Below are 19,757 nucleotides of genomic sequence, written 5' to 3' on the forward strand. Positions count from 1 at the left end.
CTCTGTGAAATAGGACCCTTTCTTAATTCTGAAAATACTGAACCACAAAAGATAGACACAATACATGTTTTTTCCCCCTTTTTTGGACAATGTTTGATGTGCACAAAGACTCACAGACCCCTTGCAGTCATTGTAAGTTTCCCCAGTGATCCCTGACCCCAGGTTACATGCATTTGCAAACATTTTCCTAAGGAATTTCTAACCTTCATTGACTGCTCCTTTTCTGAAAGGGCTCAGTTTTTAATACTCACCAAAAAAAAAAAAAAAAAAAAAAACTTATTGAGTCTGTTATGTGCTGTGTACTGTGCTAGAAATATCTTGGTCTATACCTTAAAGGAAATACTCTAATAGATGTGCAAGAGATTTGCAAAAAGTTAAATGAAAGAAAATCTGTGGGTTTGTTATGTTCTCTTCCATCCTCAGCATTTTGATTCATGATATTCACTTCATTACGTTAGGTTTTACATTGTATCCAGTAATTAGCTTATTGTAGAGGTCATGGCTCAGTTGGGAACTTCCCAACAGTCCCAACAGATATTTCTTAGAAATTACACCTCCTACTTTTCACATTCTACCCCCAAACTAACTTTTTCTTTTGAAAAGTTATTTACACAGGGGTTTTTCCTTGCCTGTGTTTAGAAATTTTGGTATCTTTCATCAACTGTTGTTATAACATAGAATATAAAGTAGCCCAACATGCCCGGATGGACATTATGGTCTTGGTGGGAGTGCTATAGGCAAAGTGGAATATCAGTATAATGAAATGACATTGTAAAAATATGGTAGAAGAAGAGGAAGAGCCCATGAGGCCTTACATTGTCAGAAAAAAGTCCCACAGAAAAATGTAGGGTTTTACTCAGTGTAAGGAATAGAATGGGTTTGGTTGGGGAAGGTACAAGGAAAAAAGAATCTGCTTGGAAGGTATAGCATGAGTGGGTATGCAGAAGTGGGAATGGGTGTCATGAGCTGTGGCAAGCAGGCCTGAACTAGGATGGCATCAGTCTTGTCAACTCAGAAGCCATCTTTAGAGCATACCCAGTAGAGCAACAACTGAGAGGGATGATGCAACCCCTCAAGCATAGGCGGTACAGTGTGGTAGACAACATGCCTATCCGAAGGTCAACACTACCCTCTCAGAGCATGAGCGGTAGAGCAACATAATCAGCATGTCCTTATTAAGATGGCACAAAAGTACATGTGTTAATCAAAAGCTGATGCAACATTGCACCATACAAGAGTATGAAAGCAAAGGCCTTTGAACAGACAGCTGAGGCAGTCGAAAGGAGCTCCGCTGCTCCCAATGACCCTGTTCTAGCTAACTCTGAAGCTGCCGTTGATTCTGCCTTGCAAAATGCTGACCGGCTGCCTCCCTCACCTGGACTCTTGGAACTTGGGTTCATTATCCCCCAGTTCTCTTGTATGATGTTGTTACTGATTGTTTCTGAGTGATTATTATTATTATTGGGTCATTATAGATTTGGATTGAACTTACATTAATAAAAGCTGAGTCATCTGTGTTGAATCACTGTTATTCTTTGGTGCCAGTGTTGCCTCTAGGGCTGGCAGCTGTATAGGCAGCCTGGCACCTCAAAGACAGGAGGATGATTTATAGAGAAAACTGTAGCGCGGATACTCATAAGGCTAGAGCATCACTTGTGACGTGAGCTCAAAGCACTCAAAGGGACTAGGATGCCAGCCTAACTGATACAGATTTATTCTGAAGAATACCAGGCTGGGGGTCATGACGCAAGGCACTGGAGGACCCCTGAGTACTGGGCTGAGGTGTTTGTGCCAGGACTTTCTGAGCAAGGCGGGGAGGGAGTATATGAGTAATGCTTCATCTGGCACTATGTGGGGAGATGTAGACGTGGAGACGCTGGTCGGAAGCTGCAGAAGAAGGTTCAGAAGACTTGGGAATGATTGGCTATGGGTGGCCAAGGGAGAGAAGGGGAAGGAATAGCAAATGATGCCAGCAAGTCTATCTGGCCTCAGTGACTGGGGAACGATGGGGTACCTTGCCCACCAATTAGTCTTTTGTGGGAATTCTTTCTTTCAAATGCCTTTCTTCCTTTCTCCCCTTTTCTCCCTGTCCTGTTATGCCTGGAACCTAGGAACTTATTTTTTGAAAAGAAAAAAGGGACATGTTCCAGGTGCAACTTCTATTTGGCATTCAAAGTACGGTCTGCCACCAAGTCTGGGATGAAATTCAAAGGCAGCCTGTGACATGTAGCCTAAGTACTTCCTTCAAGATACCAAGTTCCTCTACTGCTCTCTTACTGTCTAGCTGCTAGAAATGGCACAAGTCCATATATTTTAGAACCGGGGACTAAAGGGGATGTTAAAAAATCATCTAGATAATTTCTCTGCCTTCAAGGAGGTGCAAACCAAAATTATTCCAAATGTATTAAACATCCTTTGTTTGTAAATTACATTTCTCTGAAAGACTTCATCAATGAGCCCTGGGAAAGCTCTTTAGAATTAATTGATGACTCTCAGAAAATTGTTTATGTGCAACCTCTCATATTTCAGTTTCAAACTCCCCTTCTCATTTTTTAAAAACCAACAGATATTCATTGAATGCCTATTATGTGCTAGATACTGTTCCAGGTACTTAGGTCACAGCAGAGAACAAAACAAAGGTTCCGGCCCTTATGGAACTTACAGGCTAGCATTTATGACCCCTTTGCTGTATGCTGTCTGTGACCCTGGGCAAGACACAGCACCTCTCTCCTTGGCTATTTGATGTGGGAAGAAACAGGCCTGGCCCAGGCATGGGTAATGTGTCTGGTGCACTGTAGATGCCAAACAGACACCACTGCCAATCCACCACCCAGACAGGAGATCAGGCTAGAAGTTGACTTTTAATAATAAAGCACAAGGGTGGAGGGCAGAGGGAGTGCAGCCAGGTGGTCTGGTGTACTGCCGCCCCAGGGGTTGGCTATACAAACTGCTGCTGCTGCTCAGTGGCTGCCTTGCTGGCAAGGTCCTTGATCTCCTCTGTAGCTGCCAGTGCTGTCTCCTTTGCCTTCTCCTTGGCTTCCTTGGTTGTCTCAACAAGGGTTTTGGAAAGGCCTCACCTTGCAGCTTGGCCAAGATGTATTCAAAGCCCTTCATCATCTTGGTCATGTTGCTTTTGCACCAGGTATGACCAAACTCCTAGACAGCTCTGGAGACGCCAAATAAGCTAGAGAAGACCCAAGCTTCTGGGTGGATTTTGGTCCAGACGCTGTTATCAGAGTCCACATAGTAAACACATTGTTCCCCACCACCACTACCATCAGCTGGGCGTGGTTGATGTCCCAGGTGAAGGTGATCATGGTCTGGTTCTGTGGTCTGCAATAGAATCCTCCAGGATATACACCAAGTGAGCAGCCTTGACAGAAAATAGTCACTCGGCCCAGTGGGGCAGCCGGTTGATCTTGGTCAGGAGTCTCTGGGACAGGAACTTCTCGTCAGGGGTCACCTCCTGGTGCGCCATGTCTTCTGTCAAGACATATTTGCTATAGGGAATCGGGTGCCGCTGCCAGAAGGCAGCCAACACTTGGTCCCAAGAACTCCGGAGAACGCTCTGGTCCAGGACTACTTCGCCATCGTCCCAGCCGGCGGGGGATCAGCACCCGTGTAGCAACAGAGTTGCAGAACCCGAGGGGCACGCGGAAGCCAGGCTGGGGCTCAGCGAACACTCGCTACGCACGCCACTCGGTCACCACCGTGCTGAGCTCCACCTGTTGCCACTGCCCTCCTCTTCCGGCTCCCTTCTCCTTCTTTTGTGGAAAGAAAATAGCTGGTTATTATCTTCCTGACAAGAAGCCTTCACATTCTGAATCTCTTCTTCCTTAAATGTATTTGTTTCTGAAACTTTTCCTTATATGCCCTTACATTATATTCATTATTTGATGCTGAGTCCTCCCTCAGTTGGTTGCTCTTCTTTAGTTAGGAAACACAAACAAGACTCTGTGTTCTAAAATATGTTTGGCCAATTTGACATAGAAGAACAATGACCCGATGATTCTACAGACCAGAACTTATTCCTCCAGGACTATACTGGCTCTTTAAACCACAGGGTGAGGATGGCTGAGGGTCATTTGTTCTGTTGTTTTCCTACCAAACTTGCATATCACCGTCCCATCTTTCTCAATAGCCCTCCCTCAACAAGTGTTTTTTCTTTTTTTGAGTTACAATTGACATATATTATATCAGTTTCCATTGTACAATATGATTTGATATTTGTATATATTGCAAAATAATTACCACAATAAGTCCAGTTATTATCCACACCATACATAGTTATGATTTTTTTCCCTGTGGTGAAAACTTTTAAGATATACTCTCTTAGCAATGTTCAAATATGCAATATGGTATTATTAACTAGAGTTGCTATGCTGTACATTCCCAGGACTTATTTTATAACTGGAAAATTGTACCTTTTGATCACCTTCACTCATTCCCCCACCCCTTAACCTCTGCCTCTGGCAACCACTAATCTGTTCTCTGTTTTTATGAGCTTGGTTTCTCATCTTTAGATCCCACACATAAATGAGATCATACAGTATTTGTCTTTCTCTCTCTGACTTACCTTACTAAACATAATGTTCTCAAGTTTCATCAACATTGTTGCAAATGGCAAGATTTCATTCAAGATTTCAAGATTTTCATAAAAATGGTTGAATAATATTCCATTGTGTGTATATGTGTATGTGTGTGTGTATATATATATATATATATATATATATATATATATATATATCACAGTTTCTTACAAAATATTTCTTTAATGGACCATGACTAAATGGTCATTCAATGAATATATGGGTACTCTTTTAAATATTAGAAAATACATGGTGCTATGGTCTAAATGTTTTTGTTTTCCCTCCCCATCCCAACTTCATTTGTTGAAAACCTAATGCCCAAGGTAATGCTATTAGGAGGTGAGGCTTTGGGAAATAATTAGATCATGAAAGCAGAGCCCTCATCAATAGGATTAGTGCCCATATAAAAAAGACATCCCAGAGACCTAGCTTTCCCCTTCCACCATGTGAACACAGTGAGAAGTCTGCAACCCAGAGGAGGACCTCACCTGATCATACTGGCCTCCTGTTCTTGGACTTCCAGCGCCCAAAACTGAGAAATACATTTCTGTCATTTATAAGCTACTCATTCTGTGGGATCCTGTTAGAGCAGCACAAATGGACTAAGTCACATGGCAAAAAGAAAAAGGATATACAATGAAAAGTTTCTGTCCATCCTCTGTCTCAGCCATCTACTTTCCTCCCACAGGGTCCAATCCCATTTCCTGATGCTTGTGTATTCAAGAAGCTAGCCCATGCATATAAAAATAAAAATATATATATTAAAAAATGTATTTTTAATACAATTAGCAATGTGCTTTAAAACTGCTCTCCATCTTGTTTTTAAATTGAAAAATATACCTTGGTACACACAGATTTTTTTTTAATTGTATTTTATTGATTATGCTATTACAGTTGTCCTGATTTTTCCCCCTTAGCTCCCCCCTCCACCCAGCACCCCCTACTCCCTCAGCCAATCCCCCACCACTGTTCATGTCTATGGGTGATACACATAAGTTCTTTGGCTACTCCATCTCCTATACTATATTTTACATCCTCATGGCTATTCTGTGACTACCTATTTGTAATTCTTAATCCCCTCACCTCTTCACCCATTCCCCCACAGCCGCCTCCCTTCTGGAAACCATTTAAATGCTCTTTATTCATGATTCTGTCTCTGTTTTTCTTGTTTGCTAGTTTGTTTTTTATATTCAATTGTTGATAGATTTGTACTTTTTGTCATTTTATTGTTCATAGTTTTGATCTTCTTTTTCTTAGGTAAGTTCCCTTAAGCTTTCATGTAATAATGGTTTAGTGATGATGAACTCCTTTAGTTTTTTCTTGTCTGGGAAGCTCTTTATCTGCCCTTTGATTTTACATGATATATCTTTGCTAGGTAGAGAAATCTTGGCTGTAGGTCCCTGCTTTTCAAGACTGAAAATTTCTTGCCATCTCTTCTAGCCTGCCAAGTTTCTTTTGAAAAATCAGCTGACAGTCTATGGGAACTCCCCTGTAGGTAACTAACTTTTTTTCTCTTGCTGCTTTTAAGATTCTCTCTTTATTTTTAACCATTTCAACTATGATGTGTCTTGGAGTGGACCTCTTGGCATCCATCTTGTTTGAGACTCTCTGTGCTTCTCGGACTTGCATATCTATTTCCTTCAACAAATTAGGAAAGGTTTCTTTCATTATTTTTTCAAATAGACTTCCCATTTCTTGCTCTTCTCCATCTGGTACCCCTATGATGTGAATGTTTGACTTCTTGAAGTTGTCCTAAAGGCTGCTTATATTATCCTCTCTCTTTTGAATTGCTTTTTTGTTGTTGTTGTTCTGATTGGTTGTTTTTGCTTCCTTATGTTTCATATCATTAATTTGATTCTCAGCTTTATCCACTTTACTGTTCTTTCCTTGTAAACTGTTCATTTCAATTAGTATATCCTTCATTTCTGACGGAATCTTTTTTATGCTGTTGAGATCCTCACTAAGTTCCTTGAGCATCCTTATAATCAGTGTTTTGAATTTTGCATCTGACAGATTGCTTATCTCCATTTTGTTTAACTCTTTTTCTGAAGTTTTGATCTGTTATTTCATTTGGGCCATATTTCTTTGTCTCCTGTGTTTATTTCTATGTATTAGGGATCTTCTTTGACTCCATGTCTTGGTACTGTGGCCTAATGTGGTAAGTGTCCTGTAGGGTCTAGTGGCACATCCTACCTGTCACCCAACCTGGGAACTCAAGGTACAACCTTCATGTGGGCTGAGTACACCTCCCTCTTGTAGTTGAGCCTGGCTTGCTGTTGGCAGATAAATGGGAGGGATTTACCCAGGCCAGGCAGCTGCAAGGATTGGCTGTGATGACTGACCACCAACCTCCACCCTCTGTGGAGGATCAGCTGTGCAGGGGCAGGGTGGTGATGCTCCAACATGGTCTATTACTATCCACTGTGTGGGCTGGCCCTGGGGTTTCCCAGGTAATGCAGGCCAAGGTTAGCTCCCACCTATGTTTTGCCCTGGGCCACCCTTCCTGAGCTATAAAGCAATATGAGATGGCTGCTGCTAGTGTCAGACCTTAAGTTCACTGAGGCCAGCTGTTGCTTGTTTAAGAGGATTAGAAAGTTGGGAAGCATGAGCCAAGACCAGCCATTCACATGGAAAAGAAGCTTGAGTAGGCCCATAAGCTGAGTAGGGTAGAGTCTCTGGGGAATTTAAGGTGGGTCAAACAGTGTTAGCCAGGTTGATGGAGTCTCAGATATGGCACCAGCTTGCTGGCTCTGTGGAAGACTGTTTTAAAAAGGGACAATGGCCTCTGTTCGCCTTGATTCCAGATACTTCAGTGTCTCCCTGTATACCACTGGTTCCTTTCAAGCTGCTACCCCCATGCTGGAGCTCAGAGGGAGTGAGTCTGTGTAGGTGAGTCCGTGTGTGAGTTCTTTAAGAGGAACTGCTTGAGGCTCCAGCATTTTCTTCCACCAACTTAATCCCCACTGGTATTTGCAGCCATAAATCATGGGGCCTTATCTTCCTGGCTCTGGAACCCTAAGCTGGGGGACCTGGTATGTTACCAGGACTCCTCACTCCCGAGATATCCCTCCCGAGTTTTTATTCACCACACATAGGTGGGGGACCACCCTGTTCCCACATCTGTGTTCCTTCTACCAGTCTGAATGGATGTGGTTTCTTTAATTCCGTAGTTGTCAGACTTCCATTCAACTCGATTTCAGACAGTTCTGAGTGATGATTGTTTTATATTTTAGTTGTAATTTTGATGTGGCTGTTTAAAGAGGTGAGTCAAATCTGCCTATGCTTCCATCTTGACCAGAAGCCACAGATCTTTCTCATTCTATTTTATTATACTGTACAGAACACTGTACAGTAGTCTGCTGAATGGATGTACCATAATATATTTATTCCAAACCTTTCTGAACACTTATTCCATTCTCCAAAATATCCTTTACCATCTGAAGACTGTTAAAGACCATCACACTTCATCTTCATTTTACGGCTGTTTCCTGAGTGTTTATAGCATTGTGCTTGGTGCCATAGCAAATACAAGAAGCAGTGAATTTGGCAGCCTCTGCTCTCAAGGAAACTACAGCTCCATCGGGAATAAAAAACATGAGGATGAGGAAGGCTTGATTACCAGTTTTATCACCCCACACTTTTTCTTTGTTTTTAAGCACATCAGACTCTTTCTAAAAGCCTTCTACATGGTATAAATGGCCTTTCCACTCATTGGACATACATGATTGTGAGGCTAATCTGGTTTATACTGGCAGCCTCTAAAGCAGGGGGCCAGGAAGGAGACCTAAATCAGCGAAGTGAAATGAGCCAATTGGAAGAGCATAAGCTCTGTTTAAAGGGAACAGCCAGCTGCTACTTTTCTCCAGGAAATTATTTTCCCATAGGTTGCTACATCAGACTGATTAAGAAGAATCCATGGATAAAGGGTATATGGGATCTTTTTGTTTTCTTTCTTACAACCACATGTAAATCTATAATGATCTAAAAATAAAAAGTTTAATTTAAAGTAAAAACCAGAAATCTGGATCATTGTGTGAAATTACCTGAGTGATAAATGTAGGCAAAATTTTAACACTGCACAGTCCCAGCAAAACTCATCTGTAAGCTAAATGCAGCCCCAGATCCATCATTTTTGCTATCGGTGCATATTATGTGTTACATGCTGTTGAGTCAGCTCTGACTCCTGATGATCTGTGCACAGCTGGAGCATTATAATTTGATTTGTATCAAGCCTGTGGCAGCCAATCCATGGATTTGCATGAAAAGTAGCTCTGGTTACTTTGTCAAAGTCTTCAACAGTGACCATTTCCACCTGTTGAACTTCCTCTCATTCCAGGTGCTTGGATGTGGCTGTGTTGCCCAAGCTATCCTCAGTCGAGGACATTTTGGAGGGATCGTCACTATCAATGTTGGATTTGCAATGGCAGTCTCTATGGCCATTTATGTGACTGGAGGTGTCTCTGGTATGTAATAGAAATAATAATAGCTACTATTATCTCAACCATTTCAATGTGCTAGCACAATGCTGGGTGCTTTATATAACATCATTTATTTAGATCTCAGGAGTCCTAGAAGAGTATGTATTTGATTTTATCTTTAAAGATGATAAAATTAAATGTCCAGTAAATGGCAAGTGACATGTGCAAAGACAACATTTAGCAAGAGACAGAAATGGGGGTTAAGCCCTGGCTATTGTGGCTCAGTGGATTGTGTGTTGGCCTGCGAACCAAGTGTCACTGGTTCAATTCCCAGTCAGGGCACATTACTAGGTTGCATGTCAGGTCCCCAGTTGGGGGCGCATGAGAAGCAACCACACAGAGATGTTTCTCTCCCTCCCTTTCTCCTTTCCCCTCTCTCTAAAAATAAATAAATAAATAAATAAATAAATAAATAAATAAATAAATAAATAAATAAAATTGTAAAACAAACAAAAAATTTAAAAAAAGAAAAAGAAATGGGGGTTAGAACTTGGAACTTACTGATCCCTGTATCTGGCCACTGAATCGTATTGTTCGTCCATTGTCAATACAGTCTTTTACCTGCTCTATCCCACACTTGGAAACTATCTCCCAGATACTTTGTGAATAGCCCAGTGAAGATTGCCACTCCACAGAGGCCAAGTCCCTGGACCTTCAGTCATGATACTCAGAGTCTGGTCACTGACTAGTGCTTTCATGGACCTGCAGGTCTGATCCAAAGGTCTTAGTCTAATTATACCCCAAGTGGTAGGCTGATTAGAAGCCATTCTCAAGTTTCTAAGAAGCAAGATGAAATGATATTCACTGCAGCCTGAGAATATAGGAAGGGACTGTGAAAAGGACCCGGTTCCCAAAGGCTCTTGGAATCTTTCAGCAGCCTGGTTTGGGTGCTCAGAACACTAAGACAAGACTGTTGGTGATAAGGCAAAGCAGGGAATGGTGCATGCTGGGCACTGTGCTGGCTGCTGTATGTACTTTATCTTCTCTCCTCTCCAGCAGGACTGAAGTAGGTTTTAGTGTTTCCCTTCTACAGAGAAAACTGGAGCTCTGAGGGATGAAGTAAATTGCCAGAAGTCCCACAGCTGATAAAGAAGCAGACCAAAGATTTGACCTAGGTCTACATGACATCAAAGCTCACATCCCCATTATTACACAACATTTCCAACAGTCTGTTCTGGGAAAGGCATTACAGGCAGGGCTTGCCGTTAAACCAGCTGGCCTAGTGCTGGAGCAGTCACTTGGTGGCTGGCCCATTTTCTGTATCACAGTCAGACTCAGATCCTGGGGCAGTCCAGGTTACAGATCCTTCTAGATGTAATTTGTTTGGCATGAGCAGTGTTTCTGTTCAAACTCCTGCCGAACCTCTGCTGTGACCCCAGTACTGTACTGCCTGCCTAAGGCACAAGAATAACCAGGAGAGCACCCTGAATATGCATGTGGTATGGGGGCTTAATTACAGCACAGGCCTCGGCACCACACACACAGCACACTCACAAATTAAAGCAAGCATGAGGCATGCTCCTTGCAACCCCTACATGCTCCCATTCCATTCATATGGTGTGGTTTCCACAAATGTGAGCATATTCTCAGCTAGTTTGTGTGTGTGTGTGTGTGTGTGTGTGTGTGTATGTGTAGACTGTGGTTTTGGAGTACTTTGCTTACATGACATCCTGAATTGAACATCGTCAAATATTTACTTAAGATTACTTTTTTCCATATCCTACCCATGTAACTAACACCCTTTACCACACCACTATTCATGACTGTTTGCATTCACTGATATACTAGGGAATTTGGGCAGTTACCACAGGAGGACAAAGACAGGGACTAGCAGGAAGGGGGAGAGTAAATGAAGGTTGGTATGCAGACTTTCCATCTGGCCCCTGGACTAGGGTAAAGCCCCTGGAACAAGAGGGATGAGGGCCAGAACTGATGGTACTGTTTTTAATAGACTTGTTTCTGGGTGAGGGTTGAGAGCTGGTCAGATTGTTCATGAGAGATTGTGAGACCCCAGAATACAAGTAGAGCAGTTTCTGAGCTTGACTGATGAAAGGTAGGAAATAGAGCTCATGAACCCTTCTCTGTTTGGAACTTAGCACTGGTCAGGCTCCCTGAAAACTGGTGGCTTTGGGAACATGAACAGACAATACCCTGGCCCACCAATGACATCCATGCAGACTCAGTATTGGCTTTAGAGGCCGCAGGAATAAGAGAGGAGAGTGTGCAGGAGGTGACTTTCTCATAGTGGCTGCAGCTAACTTAATGTTGTGTGAGCATCGGTGAGGCCCTCTTTGAGGATTCCAAACATAACCCATGTATACTGGGCATAAACATAAACGAGATCTCATTTTGTGGTCACAGACTGGTAAGGTAAGCTGTCCTCTGGTTTTGAAATAGAAAACATTACCTAACTACAAAGAAGTTACAGCACCCTGCTTCCCTTGTGGGCATGCCAGGGGTCTGGGAACCTGACCCAGCCAATCAGAACTCCCAATGCCCTCATTGTGCAACGTCAACACTGAGTGACACACTGCCTGCTTGTACCTAGGCTACGGTGGCTATTGTGATGTAACACTTTATAAGTAACATAAATTCACAGAAAAATCAAAATAGCTTTGCTTAATGACAAATAAAATATAAAGGTTATCTCTGTCATGGAATTGTCCGTGGGTGGTGAGGAGGAGGGCACTCGTCTAGAAGAGAACTTTGAAAGAGTTCAGTCTGCTCACTTAAGACTTTTATCTGAGGCCTTGTGGGCTCCCGCTGCCCCTCGGGCTCTTTGGGTGAATAATCGGATCACCACAACAACCTTGGCAGGGCCAAACTTTGAGTGCAGCACTCTCTGACTCTAGCACTCATGTTCTTTCCAGTACACTGCTCTGCCTTGTCCTTTGGGTCAGCCAGAGTGACCACTCACCTCTGCAAGGGGGGATTGTCCTCATTGCTTTGCAAAGCACCCTCCCAGATACACCCTCTCTGGCCTCCAAAGATCTCTATAGATCTATGTAGTCTGAGCTATCTAGATAAAGGTCTCTATTTATTTCTTCGACATCTACTAACTGCCTTGCAGCATGGGAAATCCAAGGTATATAATAGTTCCTGTCTCAGGGTGCTTATGAGAGACTGTAAAGCAAAAAACCTACCTATGGGAAGTTTTATTTTGGAAGAAGAGCTTGCTAAACAAATACTCTTCCATTGATGGACTCATCTGAGGGGAGGCATTTTTCTTTGGAAGTGATTTCTGAGGTACCCTAGTCCTTTCACACTGAGTGACACTCTCCAACCTGCCCCTGGGAGAAGGGCAACAGGGTCGGTTTCAGGAACTTTGCGCTGCCCTGTGTGCTCCCTGTCCCTAATCTGTTTCCAGCTTTCCTAGTACACTAGGAAAGTCTCCAGAACGGCAACTCGCTTGGATTTAAAATAAAACAAAACAGGTCACGTGTTTGTAAGGCTTCAGGAAATCCTCTGTGCTTTGATATATTGGCATTTTCTTGCTCATATTAGTTCCTGAGAGTCAGGGGCATATGTAGACAGAACCCTTGTGGTTTAGCCAGCAGCAGACAGAGCAACCTCTCTCCACCTTGGCTTAGAGATTCGGGATAAGCATAGCTTTCTTCACTTCACAGGGAGGGCTTCCGAAAACTAGCTTACTTATAGGCACTGTGGAGGGTCAAATGTCTAAGTATCATCATAATCACCATTATCATCAATTATCCTTTTTTTTTATTAACTATATCTACAGCCCAAAGGTCCCCACTTTAATGTGGTCACACTGAAAGTAACTCTAATTCCCCCTCCACATGAAATGTCATCTGTATTCTTCAAATGTTCAACTTATGTCTGAAGGGAAGGGAGCCCACGTATTTGTGTTCTTTTCATTTCTTTTCTGCCCACTCAGACAGAGAAGCCTTTATAAACTTGGTGAAGAAGGTATGGAAGTAATATAACATAGGACATAAGCTCTAGAGTTCAGATAAGCCTGGGTTTGAATTCTAGTTCTACACTTATTAACCATGCAGCCTTAAGAAAGTTACTTTAGTTCTGTGCCTCAGTTTCCTCACCAGTTAACTGGAGTAGTACCCGTCTCACTGGATTCTTATGAAGATCAAGGGCACATAATACCCCTGTGATAGCCTCTGGCAAGTGTTCAATGAATGTTGTTACTAGCAAAGCCTACTGGGGATGTTAGCGACTTACCAGAGCAAACTCTGTCTGATCTTGTGGCTAGAGGCGAATCAAGGAGGTTGATCTCTCTAGCCATGGTTTAGGTTGGGATGACAGAATGCTACTAAAGTTGTGTGTGAGAGAAATATATTGTTTACGCAGAAGAACTATGGAGAATCCACTCAGATAGTGTGATCACCTCAAAGTAAACCAAGCCCCTTACCTCAGTGACAGGCACAGCCCAAAAGTCAAAGGACATTGCCCTTTACAGAGACATCTCTTTTTAGTTCTTAGATTGTTTTTATATCCTCTGGACATGGACTGAGAAATTACTAGATATAGATTTAAGCCTTATAACTATATTATATAAGTATATTGACTTTTTAAAAAGTATATTGAAATTAACAGCTCACATCAATCTCTTAGAGGTTATTGCTCTATAGATAGAGAAAACTCAGTAGATAGATGATGGATAAATGACAAATAGATAAATAGATAGAAAAAATGATACACTTGCCCTGGCTAATGTGGCTCAGTTAATTGACTGCCAGCCTGCAAGCCAAAGGGTCACTCACTGGTTTGATTCCCAGTCAGGTTACACGCCTGGGTTGTGGGCCAGGTCCCCGGCTGGGGATACATGAGAGGCAACCACACATCAATGTTTCTCTCCCTCTCTTTTCCCTCCCTCCCTTCCCCTCTCTAAAAATAAATAAATAAATAAACAAACAAACAAATAAATAAAATCTTTTAAAAAATGATGCACTTGAGTACAAGTTTCCTCCTGTTCAATATATGACAAAGCTAAACATCCTAACCCCTCTCTCTCCCCTGCCTCCACACACAAAAGACTCTGTGTCCTCACATACAGATCTCTACCTAAAAGACTAAGTTCTGCCCAGGGTTTTCATCATAATAATTCTCCCTGATCGGCCTTCTACCATTCCTCATCATCTTATTTTCCTTGCAGGTGGCCACATCAACCCAGCTGTGTCTTTTGCAATGTGTCTCTTTGGACGGATGAAATGGTTCAAATTGCCTTTTTATGTGGGAGCCCAGTTCTTTGGAGCCTTTTTAGGGGCTGCCATCCTCTTTGGTATTTACTATGGTGAGTAAGACCCCTGAGTCCAGAGTTTAGGGAGAGCTGGGCATAGTTTAAACATCAGTACTACTTGGAAGAGGCACAATAAGGCAAGACTAGGGAACAGTCTACAGTCAACAATCAATTCTAAGAGTTCTAGGTTCTATATAATGGGGCCAACATTATTATTAGGAAAAACTCATGAAGTCTCTTAATGAAAATGGTCACAACTTAAAATGGGGAGCAGAAATCAAAGGAAGCATCTATTTAGGCCCAACTGGTGCTATAATGTGAACACGCACAAAATAAATAGCTGTGCGACTGAAATAAGTCATCTGATCTTACCTGCCTCAGTTTCCTCCTCTGGAAAAATGAGGGAATTGAATTGTGTTAGGAGAGACCTGGGGTCAGCACTGGCTCTGTGGGGACTGCTGTCTCCCTTGCTCCAAGGACAACTTCACTATACATGACACCCACAAATTGTGAACTCATATTAAAGTTATGAATTCTGCCTAGAGTAGGTCCAAGTTCTACATTGGCTTTCAGTCAATCTCAAAAATTCCAATAACTCCCCCAAATGAAGATTGTTTCCAGTGGTTAAGGATCTGGCTCAGTTTAGAGTGAACCATTGAGGGCAGCAAGAGCTTTCTACCCTTGATCCTCCATCCTGTGACTTCTGTGGTCATCTCTGAAACTCTCAGACTATAAAATGAAGAAGGTAAACAATATGGATCTTCCAGACTAAACCTGAGTGTTTGGCCGGAGCTGGTTAACACAACCTGGCATAAGATCTCCTTCACCCCTTCCCAGAGAACATAACGTGCAGAGCTCTGTCTTCCACAGATGCACTTATGTCCTTTGCTGGTGGGAAACTACTCATCGTGGGAGAAAATGCAACAGCACACATTTTTGCAACATACCCAGCTCCTTATCTGTCTCTGACGAATGCATTTGCAGACCAAGTAAGTGTACATTCAACAGAGAGCTAACTTTGGTGAAAAGATAGTATTTAATAAGGAGACTGTATGGGAGCACTATAGGCTTATCAGAAAGGAAAGGCTGTGTTTCCAAAGTCAGGGGTCACTAGGTATCACCCAAGCTTTGTTGACAAATTTTTGCCTTTGTCGAACTTGATACTATTAAAAGTTTTTTTTGCTTCCCTTTAATATATAAACTTGTTCATACCAGTTGAGGTCCAGAAAATAGTGGATGACTGGACATTTCAACCTCTGTAGGAACAAATAGGGTTTGCTTCCCTATTACGTCTCTTTTGTGCACATGATCTAAACATGGAGACCACAGGAAAGACATTTCAATCTCCATTCAAGGACTGTGTAATGAGGTAGTTGATCCCTAGGTATCACAGATCCTCTCTGTCTCCTCACGTGAATAGGTTTATCCAAATTCTCAAGGAAGTTCAAAGTATCAAAGTTTGTCTGCATCAAAGAATCTGTGGTATGGCCAATAGCACAACTATTTTGGTCAGTCTGTGGCAGGACCAACATTGTCAGCTCGACAGACTCTTCCTCCCTTACTGTATCCCAGGAATGCTGCCTACCAGCTTGGTCAGGGCAGGGAAAGGAAGGAAGGAAGGAAGGAAGGAAGGAAGGAAGGAAGGAAGGAAGGAAGGAATGAAGGAAGGAAGGAGGGAAGGAGGGAAGGAGGGAGGGAGGGAGGGACTCTAAGTCATTTTCTTGTGTATAGGACTTACACATGAGGCAAGTGACAGTGCACATATGGATAAAATGGATCTTTCTGTTTGCCAACTCTGCCCTCCTCCGTTCAGTGGGCAAAATATCTATGTTAAAATCAATGTTCTCATGGTCTCAGCATTGTTCTTTTACACTTTGACCAATAAACCAAACAGGCAGCAACTTCTTACTGCACACTCACTATGTGCTCAGCCCTGTGTCTGGAGCTTGAGGGACACCGGGCTGTGGGTTGAAAGGAAATATAAGTTGCAAAGATCCAAGACTTGGAACCCAAGTGCCTAAATTAAAATAATTTTTCTGCCCCCAACTCCCTATGCAAAACCAGCAAATTACTGAACTTTTTTGGTCTTGGGTTGTTCATTTGTAAAATGGGGCTAATATTAGCACTTATCAGGTTACTGATAAGGCTAGAATTAATAATATGAGGAAAATGCATTGTAAACAGTATCTGCCCAGGTAATTTAGAATCTAGTTGAAGAACAAAATGATCACATAAAAACAAAAGAAACAATGCAAAACTGAATATAATTAGATAAGAAACTGGGCTGTAGGTGTCACATTAGCAACTTGGAACAGTCTAGTTGAACAATTATGATAGAAAAAGTTTCAGTGGAAAAGGTTCAGAGAAATGTTAGGAAAAAGAATATTATCATAAGCTGCAATAATAGAAGCATGGTATTCAAATGAAGTGGTTGAAGGGCTTACTCCACTCTGTACAGGGAGTATTAGACTCATTCCCAAATGTCACACTTCAAGTGGTCATGCTACCAAAGGAGAGAAACTAAAAGGGTAATGATGTCACACAGCAATGAGTGGAAATGGGGAAGTTTGGTCAAGAGAAGGTGTGTTAGGAAGGTGGGGAAGATGGATGTGATGGTGGCTTTCAAAGATTTGAAGGGCTGTCAAGTGCAAAAGAAGTTAGATTTGGTGTGTTTATTCCCCATGGAGATTTGGTGGAAGTACAAAGCCTGATTAAATAATAGGTGCTCAATAAATGATAAATGTTTATTAAATGAATGGATGAGTTCATAAATGAATGAAATTGTGACGACTTAAAAGCATGTTCAAGAAAAGAAAAACTTTTCTAGCAATTGGGGCTGGGCTAAATACAGACCCTGTTGCCTCAGGACAATAGTCACTAGGGTGTTAGAGGCTTGTCTGGGTTACCTCTAGGGGTGGAAAGTGGGGAAAAGGTATTCTAGAAGAGATTCAAACACCAGATGCTGAACAATGTGGCATATATCACTCTTAAGTTACTTTCTAAATTGGAGACTAGATTAGCCAGCTGGAAAGTAGGGAAAACTAGTGCCACCTGAAGGAAGCAGACAAGAAGGTAGTTGTTTCCTAAACTGGGGACAGCAACACAGGAAAAGATGTGAGGAGGCAAGGATAGAGAGGGGGAAGAGATCGCTGAAAGCAAGATGGTAGGGGTTCTTCACCTCTCGGGGCATCAGTCTCTACTAACAGAGAGAGATGACCAGGTGACTCTTTCTAGCTTCAAAGTGTCAAAAGTCTATTCTCTGAGGCAGGTCAGGAAGGACAGGGAGGGTAAGAACTGTTAAGCCTTGAGTGCACATATTGACTAGAGCATTTAGCTGAGTCAGTAAGGGTCCCAAGAGGTACCTCAGAATGGACTTTAAGGATGAGTAAGAGTTATGGGGTTTCTCAGGGATCATACTTTCCATTCGATTCAAGCCCAATTTATCTTGTAATGAAGACGGTATTGGAGTCAAGAGCTGTTGAAGGAGTTTTAGAGATTTCTCATGTGAATTCAGGTTCTTTCCATTGGCAGTAAAAGAGAAAGAATGCTGACTTTCTCAAACCTTGACTTGCATTGAAAAAGATGATGTCTTTGTTCCTTGTGATTTGGACCCACAGCCTCCTTCCTGTCCTCTTAGTCTGTTCTGAAAATATGACAAAGTGAAAACTCCAGCCCCTATAACTTTCCTGCAGAGACAGTCTCTCTGCACCGAGTCCTCCAGACATGTTCTCCTCCTTCCTTCTCCTCTGGAGAGTAAGCTGGCCCCAGGACATTTCTATTGTTCAAGCATATTCTATAATTTCATTAACAGAACATCATTCTTTTACCTAATAAGTCATTATTGACACCTACTCAGCCAGGTGCAGTTCCATGCTGTTCCTTGTTCAAGGAGTACAGGGCTGGGACCTCTGACAAGTAACAGATCACTCTCCTACAGGGTGATAATGGCGAGGATAGAAATCAAGTCAGGATGCAATGGGAGCCCAGAGGTGAAAGCTTCCACTCTGCTTGGGAGAGCAGGAAAAGTTTCCCAAGGAAGAGAGCTCTTGGGAGAACATGTCTTTTGAACACAAATTCTTGTAATATTATTAATTCAGAAAGCAGACGAAATGATGAAGAGCTTAAACTGTACAATCAGTTGCCTGGTTGTCATTCTGATTCTTCTGCTTATGAACTCTGGGCACTAGGACAAGTTTCTTAATCTCATTCATCCCCAGTGTTTTCATCTGTAAACTGAAAATAATAATAGGATTGGTCTCATAGGTTATTTGAAGTTCTAATGAGATAAAGCATAGGAAGTACCTGGCACATAATAAGTGTTCAGCAAATAGTCACTGTCTTTTAGCTGTTAAAGTAAGATAATAGTTTGGGAAGTTTAGAAAACAGAGTGGGGAAAAACACAAGCTAAAAACCTCCACTTCAGAATGTATATTCTCTTTGAAGTTTCCTTTTAAGTGTGTTTTTAAATGTAAAGTATTATGCACGTACATCTTTTTTACGTGATATCAGAAGCTTTTTAAAATGCTACCCCTTAGCTTTTATATTATTTTTTAAAGATTTTATTTATTTATTTTTAGAGAAAGGAGGAAGGAGGGAGAAAGAGAGGGAGAGCAACAACAATGTGAGAGAGAAACATTGATCCGTTGCCTCTCACACATGCCTGACTCAGGACCAAACCCACAACCTAGGCCTGTGCCTTGACTGGGAATCAAGCCAGTGACCTTTTGCTTTGCTGAATGATGCCCAGCCATCTGAGCCACACCAGTCAGGGATATTGTTTTTAATAACTATATAATAGACTATAAAATGGGCACTCAGTTCCCCATTGTTGTGTACTTAGGTGGCTTCCAGTTTTTCAATACAGTAAGTACAGTTGACCTTTGAACAATATGGGGGTGAGGGGTGCCAACCCTCCTGCAGTCAAAAACCTGCATATAAATTTTGACTCTCTCAAAATTTAACTATTAAGAGCCTAGTGTTGACTAGTAGAAGCTTTACCAGTAACATAAATAGTTGATTAACACATATTTTGTATGTTGTATGTATTATATGTTCTTACTGTAAAGTAAATTAGAGAAAATGTTATCAAGAAAATCATAAAGAAGGGAAAGTACATTTACAGTATTTATTGAAAAAAGTTCACAAATAAGGAGACCCATGCAGTTGAAAACCCACGTTATTCAAGGGTCAACTGTAATGGTTAAGTGAACACATCTGCTTTATGATTTTTCCATATTTTAGATTATTTTCATGGTATGGTTCTCAAATACCCAATGGGATCAAGTTGAATAAATAATTTTTTAAATGCATATTCCTAAATTCCTGCTGAGTTTCTTTTTAGGAGTGTGGCGCACGTTCAGCTCTGCTGGGAAAGCCTGGGAGCACATTTGGTGTTGTTTGCATTTCTTTTCATTACAGATCTGTTTCCCCACTTTCTTGTTTCTTAATTCTACTTTTCTTTTATAAATTTTCTGT

General features: G+C 41.8%; 1 protein-coding gene and 1 pseudogene across 1 annotated transcript in view; one reads left to right on the plus strand and one right to left on the minus strand.

Annotated features, from left to right (window-relative positions):
- The window catches only part of AQP9 (aquaporin 9), a 44,373-nt gene that overhangs the window by 17,051 nt on the left and 7,565 nt on the right, over window positions 1–19,757 (plus strand). The window contains exons 2-4 of the mRNA XM_090270665.1: window positions 8,926–9,052; window positions 14,199–14,336; window positions 15,153–15,271. Of these exons, the coding sequence (XP_090126791.1) occupies window positions 8,926–9,052; window positions 14,199–14,336; window positions 15,153–15,271 (384 nt within the window). The remainder of the gene's footprint in view (window positions 1–8,925; window positions 9,053–14,198; window positions 14,337–15,152; window positions 15,272–19,757) is intronic.
- On the minus strand, window positions 2,939–4,612 carry LOC150016558 (PRELI domain-containing protein 1, mitochondrial pseudogene; annotated as a pseudogene).

Source organism: Furipterus horrens, unplaced genomic scaffold (assembly GCF_987537825.1).
Source record: "Furipterus horrens unplaced genomic scaffold, mFurHor1.1.pri manual_scaffold_3, whole genome shotgun sequence".
Classification (NCBI taxonomy): Eukaryota; Metazoa; Chordata; class Mammalia; order Chiroptera; family Furipteridae; genus Furipterus; species Furipterus horrens.